Raw genomic sequence first — 13,939 nt, 5'->3', positions numbered from 1 at the left:
AAAGAAATCCCAACTGACCCAGCTGGGACTCAAAGCAGCAACCTACTTGCTGTGAGGCAACAGTGCTAGCCACTGAGCCACCGTGTCACCCCCAAAACTAACTTATTTAAGCATCAAATTCAAGAACATTATAGTCGCACTTCCTCGAAAATACAAGAGAGGGCAGCCTTATGCTTCTGAACATTTTAGAGCAAGAAATTTATCTTGGAAATTGAACTTGAAGCCAAAGAAAAGCATTTAGGTACAACTTTATTATTGAGAATTTTTGAGAGACCAGGTTTGTATGAAGTTTGACATGTTTTGTCTGCATTCTTGTAAGGTGGCAAATGACAGTGCAATAAGACTTGAAATACAGTCCACAAATATTCTAGAATTAATGACAGAAACATACAGACATAAAAAATTAATTACAAATATATACAGTTTTTTTTTTTTTTTTTTTTGCATGAAACTAGTAAACATGGAAATAGTTTTTGTGGGTTTTTAAATAAAGTCTACAGTAAAAACATGTGAGAACGCCATACTTCAGGCATTGGTTAGGTCTAAGTCGAGACAGTTATTATTAAAATGAAGTACTTCTGCTTTTTATGTTTATATGTTGTTGTTTTTTGCTGCTGCTTAGATAATTTTAGTGAAAGGGGATACCATTTAGTTTTTTATTTTCCATTTCAATTTCTTTGTAAGATAATAGCTTTGGAATTCAATAATAGCCACAGATGTTGTCTAGTATCCTCGCATAAAACTAATAAAGACAATGTCTACTATTATACATCTGTTCGGTATTTTTCAAGTGAATTGAAAGTAATTTTTTCTCTGACTCAAAGAACAGCTGCCATTGTGTAAACCCCACAGACTAAAAAAACATTAAAAATGAAATCTCTGGCAGATCTTTAACTCATAAACTATTTCATTTAACAAAGAAGTCTATCTGAATCACAGTGCTTAAAACACTGCTGCAAAATCTCAGATGGCTTACATGTTTTGTTAAAGAGGGTTTTTTTTAGTGAGTAAAATCCTGAGTTAAAGCTGAGTCAACACTGTATGATTTATTAGCGTCTTTTACAATTGTTGCTTGTCAGACTGTAAGAACATGTTCCCAGCTAATGTCACACTGTGGGTTGTCATTAATGTCAGACTGTATGACAGTCAAGACTTGATAATAATAGAAATATTCAAGTGTTAGTGTTGTCTTGAAATGGTGGCAGTGAAACTCATTGACAAGAAAAATGGCATTTACCCTTATTAATTTAGAAAATGCCAGCTTAGAAATGAAGACTACAACAACATTAAGAGGCAAATTATTGTGAGAAGTGCTAGTAAACAATATAAAGTTGTAAACACTGTTTAGAAAAATGAAATATCAGCTAGATTTAAGATTTAGGAAGCAAAAAGTAAAGAGATTCAAAAACCTGGATGCAGTTAAGTGCTTACAGAAGAAATGAGTTTTCAGCTCTCTCTTGGGTATTTTCAGGGATTCTCATGGGTTTGGGAAGATTATTTCACCAGAGGCATTGAACAGTTGCAGAACACGTTTTGAAAATTCAAATGGCTGCAAGCAATCATTTTCATGGCACCAATTAGGATGTGTGTGGAGCAGTTGGTGGTTTGTTGTTGTCTGATTGTTTGTTGTGTTATGAGATTATGTGCTGACATTCGCTGATTTGGCGATCTGACAAAGCATTTGACTGATTTCAGTGGTCGTTAATCTGCTGTCCGTGAGCGTGCTAAACTGGCTATCAAAGATTCAGAGGAATCAAGGATTTGCAAACTTGAAACTTGATTGAAATCGTTTTAACAAAGGGAAGGGGAAAAAATCTGACTACTTAAATTGTACAGTTTGCACCTGACCTAAAGGATATGCTTTAAACAATTATATTTACTTTGTTAAAAGCAGATGCTTTGTTAAAAGCAACACTATGTAGCTTCTTTGCTCCCCCTTGTGGTAGATTAGTGCAATTGTCTGCTACCAGTAGCCATGCTTCCATCCAAATATACAAATTAGATTTATGGGCAAAACTGGGATATTGCATAAAACTTTTGTGAATAAAGCACTGTTTCCATTCAGTAAGTTAAAGAGAACCAAATTGTCACTTCCTTAGAAACTGTTGCAAAATATCTAAAAGCGAAATTAAATTTGCTGTGGTAAGAGAAACCACTGCAGGCCTTTTTCAAATGAAATAAATTACTAGCGCCTTAGAAGACAAAACGCATTAAATGTGCAAGACCGCTGTTTCGGAGCGCAGTCACTCAAGACAGGTCTTGGCAAATAATAATATGGAACCACTTTGATGACAGACTTTAGCTTAAGGATTTTAGAGTGACTGAAACAACATTTTAGATGTGTGCAATGTGGTCAGTTTCAATGCTGTCTCATCATGTCTATAACATGACCTGTTTAACAAAAATGTATGATGCACATGCTGGAATTTTTTTGATAAATGCATTTCTATTGTTGTTTATACACATTTTTTCTCATCTGATTAAAAGAGTAAATTTTTATACACATTTTAAAAATGCATGTGCATCTTGATGTTTCCATTAAGAATTTTTATTCAGTATTTCAAAATACCATCAAAATAAATGGATGGAAACATAGTGTGAGATTCTGTTGCTGATTAAGCGTCTTTATAGGCAGCACAACTCTCCAACAGAATCTGAACGTAGACTTGGATTTGCAAGCTGAGACTGCATATCTTAGACTTGCAATGTCAGACACAATGCACTCAATGGGGTTGATGATGTCACTGTGAGGGTGGGGTTTGATGTGGACATTAAAAAGCATTGCGTGCAGCTCACCTTGCAACTGCAGCAAGTGTGCATCCAGAATCTTTCCAAAAAACAGTAATTTGTTATCTATGAGCTGGCAGAACTGTCAAATAAGAAAACCTCATTTGATATAATCTGAGACATTATTTTAAGGTGAAAAACTGCAGTGTTGCTTCAATTGTTGCTTTGCTAACCACATTTTTCAACTGTGTTTATTTTGCAATTGAGTATATGCACACGCACTTTTAATTTCAGTCAGCCAGCACCAGGGCTTCTGGAACAGGGTCATCCCATACAAATTTGCAGCATTTAAGATCTGATTTCTTTAAAAAACAGCGATCTTCACTACCTGGCTGAGATACGATATAAAATGGTTATCAGGCCAAACAACAGTTAAATTATATTTTTCCGCACCATGTCTTTAAAATATGGAAATTATTTTTATCGCAGTATTTTCAAAGGCGTTTCTGGGCTAGCCTGCTGAAAATGACGGCACCTGCTTTTAAATGTTTTTTCCTTCTATTTTTACTCTTTAACAACCAAATGGATGCTTAAGTCTCTTTAACTAATTATATTTGAATTACATAGTCACATAAACCATTCACCAGAAGTTCATCATTGGCTGAAAAACACTAGCTGTGCATATAGCTCATTGCGAGGAAAGTGCATGTTTGGACATCATGTTAAAAATGTTGTTTGTTTATGTATATTGCTGAAATATATTCCTAATTTCTTTTCACTTCTAAGCAACACATGAAAAGAATCAGTATAGCGGAGCTAGCTTAAATCACATTCAGTCTTTTGTTTGTTATATGTATGCTGCAGTTCACTAAACGGCCACTGGCGTCACTATTAACAATAGTTTCTGAATTCTACAAATAGTCCATTTAACACTTGATACAATATATAAAACTTCAGCATCCAATAGGAAGGTACTAGATCCAGAGTCAGCCTATATATTAGAGTGAGTGCCTAACCCCAGAATGATGTTCCTCTTGATGAATAGGGGCAATTGTAATGGCAGATGCAGGAGTTGATGGTCATGACAGCATGATTGAGCAGTCTTCCTCCAGGGCAGCGGAAAGTGACCATTGCCGTGCCAGTCTGGTATGGTGTACAACAACGGTTGTCTGTACATGAGCCGCAATAACGCGGCCTGTAGAACCGTGTGCTGTAGCAGCCCTGGTGGAAAAGCCGCACTGGAGTCGCTGACCTGTAGCTGGGTTGACATTTCCTTCTTGACCACTGAAACACAGAAGCGGGGCTTGATTAGTGAATGTTGTGAATGGCAAGAACTGCTTCCTATATGGAGACTTACCTGTGGGCTTCTGTGGAGGACAGGCTGGCAGGGTCGGATCATACACAAGCGCATCTGCATCTCCAAGACACAGGACGGGTTTTGGTTGGACACCCGTACGGATATTCCAGACCCGCAGGTACGCGAGCAAGCACTCCACTCTGAGCTCTGGTCTATACAGTTTGACACGACTCTTGTTTGGTATCCAGAGTCTGCAGGCAATGTCAGGTCACTTTTGGAGGCTGGCAACACAAACACATTTCAATTAAACATACACAGCAATTCTTTTAAAACGTAATGGACAACATTGAAACGGTCAAATACTGACTGTCGTATCAGTTTAGCCAGATTACTTTAATTTTAAGTGATTAACATATATTATGTTTTCAAAAGTGATTCAGTCCTAAAACATGGACATTACAAAATGTTGTCAATATATAATACATTTATGAGGCTGGACCACAAAACCACTCAGAAGTCTCAATTTCATGAAAGCTGAATAAGGTTTCCGTTGATGTATGTTTTGCTAGAATAGGACAATATTTTAGCTTCAACTAATTGAAAATCTGGAATCTGAGGGTAATATATATCAATATATTGAGAAAATCACGTCTATTGTCACTTCTAAAATGAAGCCATTGCATTTGGGAACAGAGATGAGGTTCTCAAGGTGAATGCATACCTTGGCTCAAGGGGTCAAACAACAAAAAATAAAGTTAAGAATCTTGGTGTGATTCTGGAGTCAGATCTGAACTTCAATAGTCATGTCAATGCAGTAACTAAATTAACATACTATCATGTCAAAAACACTGCAATAATTAGATGCTTTGTTTCTATTGAGGAATTACAGAAACTTGTTCATGCTTTTATCACCAGCAGGATGGATTACTGTAATGGACTCCTCACTGGCCTTCCCAAAAAGACAGTCAGACAGTTGCAGCTCATCCAGAACGCTGCGGCCAGGATTCTAACCAGAACCAGAAAATCAGAGCACATCACACCTGTCCCTAGGTCTTTACACTGGCTCCCAGTTCAAAAATAGTATATGCATTTGTTGTAACATAGGAATCATTTTTTTATTATTTTTGTCTCTTTTTCTTTTAATCAAACAATTATTCGTATTGGTCATGTAAGGGTCATATATTAACTGAACTACTGTTGTGTGTGAGTGCTGTGCATACTAATTAGCATTTTTGCAGAAGTAGATAGATGCGGGTCCAAAATTAATTCAGCTCTGCAGAAACAATGACTGACAAGTGACGTTACACCAAAACTCCACCTGTTAAGATCAGTTGTGTATATATGCTGGAGTCAGGAAATGTATGTGAGTTGCGAACCTTTTGAATGTAATTCTTGTATTGCATTGGGGTAATGTAACCCAGAGCTCTGTCATCAAATTATTCATTTGTACGTAATAAATTACTAATATTTTTGGCATTGAAGAAAAAACTCTCCTGACCTTTTCTTATTGAACACGCATGGAATGGTTTGTTATTCCAACACATTATAAAATAGAAATTCAAAGCAGCTTTACACTATTAAACAGGAAAGTATCAGAACTGATGCAAAATGTAATAAAAAAAATATCCAAGTTGTGCTATAAAGAAGCTGAAGCAAGCAAACTGTGTCATTTGATCTTGATTTTGGATTCAGTTCAGTCATAATAAAACAAGCTCAAGTGCTGTTCAACAAGTTCAGTTCCATCAAATCAATGTTATTGCTTAATATTAAGTGTCTCTTAGATCCCAGCTCAGAAAGCCAAAAGCAATAGTGGCAAGAAACCCAAACTCTATCAGGTGAGAGAAATGGAAAAAGAAGAAAGTTTGGTTCAGAAAACAGGTTCAGTCTGTGGAACAGTACTCGCATATGCTAAATGAATGAACATGGCAGTTAACACTCCACAGATGTATCATTTCATCGAATAAAAAGTTTTTACAGATGGCTAAATAAAAAAAACTGACAACACATGAAAATTAGACAAAAAAGTTAGAGATTTACTATCACTTACATGGATAAGTAGCCACAATATCTACTTTGCTTTTCACGTAAACACAGTTAGTTATGTCTTAATTGAACGCAAGGAGAATATTGCATGTATGTTGTAGATATGCATGAATTATTAAAATGCCTGATAAACCTGCTTCTGTCTGTCAATGATGATGACTTTTGAAAGATGTTTAATTATTTGTTTGTATTGAGTTAATGGATAAAAAAAAAAACTAAAACTGTATTAGGTCGACTAAATCTATCATAGAATGTGTTGGATAAAATATTACATTTTATTTTATATTTAAAACTAAAGCAACATTAGATTAATAATAATAATACTAATTTATTCATAATTTTCTTTTCAGTTTAGTCCCTTTATTAATCTCGGGTCGCCACAGCGGAATAAAACACCACTTTATCCAGCATATGTTTTACGCAGCAGAGGCCCTTCCAGCTGCATCACTGAAAAACATCCATACACACTCATTCACACACATACCCTACAGACATTTTAGCCTACCCAATTCACCTGTAGCTCATGTTTTTGGACTTGTTGGACTTGAAACCGGAGCACCCGGAGGAAACCTACGCGAACACGGAGAGAACATGCAAACTCCACACAGAAAAGCCAACTGAGCCAGCCGAGGCTCGAACCAGCGACCTTCTTGCTGTGAGGTAAACGTGCTACCCACAGCGCCTTCGTGCAGCCTATTTATTTATGGATGAAAATTAAACTAAACGTAAAACTGAATTAGGCCATCTAAATCTATCTTGTAGACTGTGTTGGATACTAATACTAATAGGTGTGGCATGGCTCTTCTCAGTATAATATCTATATAATGTTTTCTTACGTAGTTAAAAAACATCTTAGGGATTTAAAAAAAAGTCTATGTCGTTTTGATTAGTTAGGTAGACATTAAAATAGAGAGCTGAAGTCAAAATTTCAAAAAGTGTCCTAGATTACCCGAATTCACCCCACATATTACCTTTAAAACTAAAGCTATATTACTAAAATACTTAGCAGTCAAAAGACTATTACTTAAACAAAATTAATATTAGTTCGGCTTTGTCCATATTTTCAAAACATTGGGTTATGACAAACCATTAGTTTTTGTACTATTAGATCCATTAAAATCCATAAATTTTATTTTGACAAAAGGTTTAAGTTACTAAAATGTTCTTAACTAAGGCATCACAGTGAAAACTCTATTTTTAAGAATAAGCATGCTATGTTTTGATCATGTAACAAATAAGTCAATGCAAGTTTGCTTCAAAAAATAGCTAAATGGCAAATGGTTAACATTATCCAATAACTCAAGCCATCCAAGTGACGTCAGCTGAGAAGGAATGTAATTTCAGAGGAATTTTGATGAAGCGCTATGAAAAAAATGAAGACTTTAAGAAGTAACATGTACAGTAAGTCATGGAATGTGTATTGGAAAGTCAAGTTTATACTGATTTTACATCGAGTATTAATTCTGCTTTTCTTGAACATTTGAGAGTTGAGGTAATCAGCTTCTCCATCTTACGATCATTGTTATAACAGGAGAAGGAATACCAAATACCTTTATCCCGAAGAGATAATAATCAACCATTTATTGGCGGTGTTTAAAGCACATGGATCAGTTAACGTCTCCACTGCAAACACACTGAGAACAAAATGTACCAGTTCAGCTGATGTAACTTGGGTGACATTGATTTCCAACACACTCCTGACAGTGTTTCACTCTCTTTCTGCAGTTTAATTGTTGCGTTACACAGACATGAGTCCTGTTATGAATCATGGAAAGTTGGCTCAAGCAAGAAGCCAGTATTTGTGCTTTTAGGTTCCATCTTGGCAAGACCTTTTCAATTAAATGGTCAAAATCCCAGTGAAAACCTCAGACTGGAATTTAATTGAGAGTTCTCAGATAGGGATTCAAAATCAAAACATGTAAAAAACATTTATGCATAATCCTTAAAGAAAAGATGCTTTTTTTTTATTCCAGCTTACTCTCAAAAAGTGACATTTGCTGTTTGTTCAAACTTCTTATGTAAAATGAGTTGAAACAACACTATTATTAAGTATTTTAGTAGTTTTATGTTCAATCCACATACATTTGTTAAAATTCAATCATTAATTTTTCTTCGGCTTACTCATTTATCAAGGGACCCCACAGTGGAATGAGCTGCAAACTATTCCAGCATATGTTTCAACTATCCAAAACCCGCTGAAATGCCAAAACAACCGCCTAGAAATCTGGAAGCTGTCATATGTGGTTCTTAAGTTGACCTTCTTGGGGGGGTTGCAAAACTGAACAGATTTTTTTCTACCTGACTATGTCATTTTTTTTTACCATCAAAATCACATTCAAATCCACCCAATCTGTCAACACATGTGAGGAGGGGGGGTCAGTAAATTGAGGTGCCGGATTCGATTTCGGAGGGGCCGGATCCGGAAGCGGCTTTTTCCGGCACAAATTAACCACGGTGTTTTACGCAGCGGATTCCCTTCATATCGCATTTCAGTATAGGGAAACACCCATAAACTCTCACATTCACACACACACACACACACACACACTCATACATATGGCCAATTTAGCTTACCCAATTCACCTATACTGCATGTCTTTGGACTGTGGGGGAAAACGAAACACCTGGAGGAAACCCACACAAACATGGGGAAAACATGCAAACTCCACACAGAAAAGCCAACTGGCTTAGCCGGGACTCCAACCAGTGATTTTCTTGCTGTGAGGTGACAGTGAGCCACTGAGCCACTGTGCCACCCCATTTGTAAAAATGATCAAGTTAACTTAATTGATTTGTGTTGGGACAGCATGAAGAAATTAAACAGCATTTTTAAGAGTGCACTTGAAATAAAATTACAACAACACTATTGATATTAACGGCAGCACGGTGGCGCAGTGGGTAGCATGCTATAGGTGAAGTGGGTAAACTAAATTGGCCATCGTGTATGTGAGTGTGTGCAAGAGTATGTGTGTGTTTCCCAGCGGCTGGAAGGGCACCCACTGCGTAAAACATTTGCTGAATAAGTTGGTGGTTCATTCCGCCGTGGCGACCCCTGATTAATAAAGGGGCTAAGCCGAAAAGAAAATGAATGAATGAATGAGAATTAATATTATTTCTTTATGAAATACCTATGTGAGCATCCTGAAGCACAGTGTTGTCCAGATTTTCACACACCCACTCTTTACAGCATTTTCCTGGTGGTTGAACTCTTCGAGGATGAGGGCAGTCTGGTGTGGGCAGGAGAACATCCTCACGGCACTGGGGCACACAGGTCACCCCTCCACCCGAACATTGGCACTGGAGAGAACAGGAGGGCTGAAATACCTGACCTTCCTGGTAAGAAACTCCATTGAGCTCACAGCCCAGCTCCTTCTGACCTAAAACAAGAGTTTAGAAGATTACACTGATGATAGTACTACAGTAGATTTAATGACCAAGACTGATCAGGCTATAGGCTGCTTTTACTGTGCATACATCATACTGTTTCATTCATTCATTCATTCATTTTCTTTTGGCTTAGTCTCCAATTCAGAGGACGCCACAATGAAACAAACCGTCAACTATTTCGTCATATGTTTTGCACAGCGGATGCCCTGGGAAAGGGCATACACACTTATTCACACACATACCAATTTTCTTATACAGTTGAAGTGAGAATTATTAGCCCCCCTGAATTATTAGCACCCCTGTTTATTTGTTCCCCAATTTCTGTTTAATGGAGAGAAGATTTGTAAACATAACAGTTTTAAAAGCTCATCTCTAATAACCGATTTTATCTTTGCCATGATGACAGAAAACAATATTTGACTAGATTTTATACAGCTTAAAGTGCCATTTAAAGGCTTAACTAGGTTAATTAGGTTAACTAGGCAGGCTAGGGTAATTAGGCAAGTTATTGTATAATAATGGTTTGTTCTGTTGACTATCGAAAAAAATATAGCTTAAAGGGGCTAATCATTTTGTCCTTAAAATGGCTTTTTAAAAATTAAAAGCTGCTTTTATTCTTGCCGAAATAAAACAAATACGACTTTATCCAGAAGAAAAAATATTATCAGACAAACTGTGAAAATTTCCTTGCTTTGATAAACACCATTTGGGAAATATTTAAAATAAAATAAAATAAAAAATCAAAGGGGGGCTAATAATTCTGACTTCAACTGTATATTCAATTCACCTATAAGTGCAGGTCTTTAGACTGTTGGGGAAACCGGAGCACATGAAGGAAATTCATGCCAACCCAGGGAGAACATGCAAACTCCACACAGAAATGCCAACCTCAATTCTTGAGGTTGTTATGGAACAACGTAATTGTTTTATATTCAATCTACTTACATTTATAAAAACTGACTTAACTGTTCCATGTTGTCCCAACACATATCCATTGTGTGGAACCCAGCATTTTTTATTTACTTTTTTTCTTTTACAGTGAATGACTTTTTGCTGACTGTTCTAACTAGTAAAATGAGAAAAAAAACACTATTATTAAGTATTTTTGGGGGACAACTTAATTGTCTTATGTTTAATCCACATACATTTGTAAAAATTCAATCATTAATTTTTATTCAATCATTCAATATTGTTTATTATGGGTCACCACAGCAGAATGAACCGCCAATTATTAAGGAATAATTTGAGTTGGATATATTGATTATCAAATCAGTAAAACTATGGCAAAATTAATATGATAAGTCAACAGCTGAAATAAAATTTAGTGGAGGTGGATGAGGAGATTCCCCCAAAAATATGCAAAGTGCTTTAAGTGTCCAGAAAAGCACTATATAAATGTAAGGAATTATTATTATTATAAATAAATAAAGCTAATTTTTAATAGCTTAAAATGACAAATCTAAAAATTAAATGCAGTTTTATTGAAATAACATGAGGTGTGAAAATAAAACTTATGTTTGATATTTCTTTTAATAATCTATCTGTCTGTTTGTCTGTCTGTCTGTGTGTTTATCTATCTATCTATCTATCTATCTATCTATCTATCTATCTATCTATCTATCTATCTATCTATCTATCTATCTATCTATCTATCTATCTATCTATCTATCTATCTATCTATCTATCTATCTATCTATCTATCTATCTATCTATCTATCTGTCTGTTTGTCTGTCTGTCTGTGTGTTTATCTATCTATCTATCTATCTATCTATCTATCTATCTATCTATCTATCTATCTATCTATCTATCTATCTATCTATCTATCTATCTATCTATCTATCTATCTATCTATCTATCTATCTATCTGTCTGTCTGTCTGTCTGTCTGTCTGTCTGTCTGTCTGTCTGTCTGTCTGTCTGTCTGTCCAATATTCAATTAATCAATCAATACAATCTCAGGATAAATAAAATACCTATACAGACAAATTCAAATCAGCAGTGTCAATAACAGCTATACGATCTTATGGTTGTAACTGTGTTTTACAATGTTGAAACCTGAAACATTGATCTGGTTGTGGAAACTCACTGACACACTCTCCCGGCTCTCCAGGAAAGCTGGCGCTGTAGTCACACTGCAGACCACGCTGACCATCACAGGGAAACACCTCACTGCAGGCCTCCCCCTGCTGTCGGGCACACACCTGGCAGCACTGGCACCCGTCGAGAATGAGAGGAACTCCTTCTGGACAGGATGGCACAGAGCCTTGGCACTGACATGAGCTGCCACACTGCTGACAGCACACCTAAGACAGCATACACAGCATCACACTCTACGTAAGGTAAGGTCTCAGTTAGTTCATTAGATATTGTACACAGCCAGTGGCTCGAGAACCATGCAGATTCATTCATCCAGAGTGATTCATTGGAACCAACAAACATTAATCACTCAAAATCACCTTTAACTGAATTTTTATTTTTGGTTAAACAGCAACCAACCATCTTGGCAATGATTACATAATTATGCAAAATAAAAATATAGCATAACACACTTTCCATCACATGTGTGTGTTCAAGAGAATAAAACCATCACTTCCTGGAAAACTAGCTCAACGTATTATTATAATAATACATACAATTAACATTTATGCAAGCGGGGAAACCACATAAGTTAAGTTACAAATTTGGCCAGGATGGCGGGGTTAAACCCCTACTCCTTTCGAAGGACATCCTGGGATTTTTAACAACCACAGAGAGTCAGGACCTCTATTTAACATCACATCCGAAAGTCGGCACTCACTGAGCAGTATTGAGTCCCCTTCACTATACTGGGGCATTAGGACCCACACAGACCACAGTTTGAGTGTTCCTGCTGGCCTCACTAACACCACTTCCGGCAGCAACTTAGCTTTCCCATGTGGTCTCCCATCCAGGTACTGACCGGGCGCAGCGCTGCTTAGCTTCAGCATGTGACTATGTAATGACAATGTATACCATTGTAACGAATCAAATAATAATATGCATGTTTGTGCATTGTGTCACTCAGCAATTAGTATAATTTTCACAAAGTGAATGGATGGCAATATATTTCAAAAATTCTGTTTACGGAGAGATTGATATTAATTACTGTCTATGTTTTCACATAAATGCCACAAAAACAACTCTGAAAACATCTCTGTCAACCCCTTTTGTCAAATATAATTATAATTAAGCCATTATTTCATCCACAACTCAGGAGCAAACTAGGTTACTTTGGTGGCACAAAAAATTGTTAATTCACTCCTAATAAAAGAAGCCTCCACTTAAGTAAAAAAGATTTAACATCTTTTCAATTTGTTAAAATATTTTATACAAATAAAGTATGAATATTTTGCATGTGTATTTCAGAGTATACATCACATTGTGTATGAGCTGCAAAGCATCAGCGAAGCAGAGCTCATTAATATTCACAACCCTTCCAAATATGGTCAAAACCTAAAGATTTTCAATTCAGGTATAATTCCTGTGGTTATAAGTGAGCATATAAAAACTTTCTATAGACGTTTTTGCATTTACCTACAGTTAGCCACATACTCTTTATATATCAGAAAACATTTTAACATATTAATTTCATGCACTCTATGGCACCTTTAATACTGATAATATGCATAGAAAGGAAGCAAAAGCAAACATGTCTTCCTTTATTGTAAATGACAATATGCATTTCATGGTTTTAAATCAATAAAAACCTTCTTTTAGTTGCTATAAAGTGTTAGAGCTAGACAAGCATATAAAATATTCCATTTGTAAAAAAGAAATCACTTAATTAAACACTATTTTCCACTGCATTTGGTTTCAAGAGAAAAACCCCTGTTTAATAATAGTTTCTGAAACAAAAAAACTTCCAACAAAAAGCCCCTGATAAAAACCACTGAACTATCTCTTCAATGAGAATCTCCAATCATCACAATTTGCAAGCAGAGCTAAACAGACATCAAAAAGTGTCAAACAATCATGTGATTCTCACCTGCGAGCTCAGGTAAAACAGCAGTGTCCATGCCACCAGCTCTCCAGTCCTTTTGTCTCTCAGCTGCCTGTCCATTACGTTCTGCAATATGTTCCACCACAATGAGATTTTCAGCTTGTGTAAGTGTTTGCTCGCTGCCTGGCTCTGTGCACAAGCACTTTTATAAAGTCCTCGCTCTGATGTCATAGCCTGACTGCAGGGTAAACAGTGGCTGGACCGGGATCAGAAATGTTTCGAATTCCACATCTCCGTTGCCCATTTCCACAAGCAGAAATGATTTTCTCCCTCCACTCGCCTGCTCTGGTGTGCAGTGATGAAACATGGACTTCTGGAAGAAAAGCGGGACCGTAGGATTGCTCTCAGCCACATCCAAGTTTCCTGAGCTGTTGTTTGTTGAATTATATATATATACATAAGTGGAATTTATACACACACACACACACACACACACACACACACACACACACACACACACACACACA

General features: G+C 36.5%; 1 protein-coding gene across 6 annotated transcripts in view; it reads right to left on the bottom strand.

Moving 5' to 3' along the window:
- Positions 1 to 231: 231 nt before the first annotated feature.
- Positions 232 to 13,939, bottom strand: part of ccn5 (cellular communication network factor 5) — a 30,509-nt gene continuing 16,801 nt past the window's right edge. For 3 of the 6 annotated variants that reach the window (XM_073937898.1, XM_073937899.1, XM_073937900.1), the window contains 5 exons: positions 13,458 to 13,840; positions 11,541 to 11,757; positions 9,196 to 9,444; positions 4,085 to 4,305; positions 232 to 4,011 (listed from right to left, as the gene is read on the bottom strand). In XM_073937898.1, the coding sequence (XP_073793999.1) occupies positions 3,739 to 4,011; positions 4,085 to 4,305; positions 9,196 to 9,444; positions 11,541 to 11,757; positions 13,458 to 13,643 (1,146 nt within the window). In that variant the 5' untranslated portion in view covers positions 13,644 to 13,840 and the 3' untranslated portion in view covers positions 232 to 3,738. 6 annotated transcript variants of the gene reach the window in all.

The sequence above is a fragment of the Danio rerio genome, chromosome 23 (assembly GCF_049306965.1).
Source record: "Danio rerio strain Tuebingen ecotype United States chromosome 23, GRCz12tu, whole genome shotgun sequence".
Classification (NCBI taxonomy): domain Eukaryota; kingdom Metazoa; phylum Chordata; class Actinopteri; order Cypriniformes; family Danionidae; genus Danio; species Danio rerio.
The sequence above is the reverse complement of the archived record's forward strand: the minus strand, read 5'-3'. Positions and strand labels throughout refer to the sequence as shown.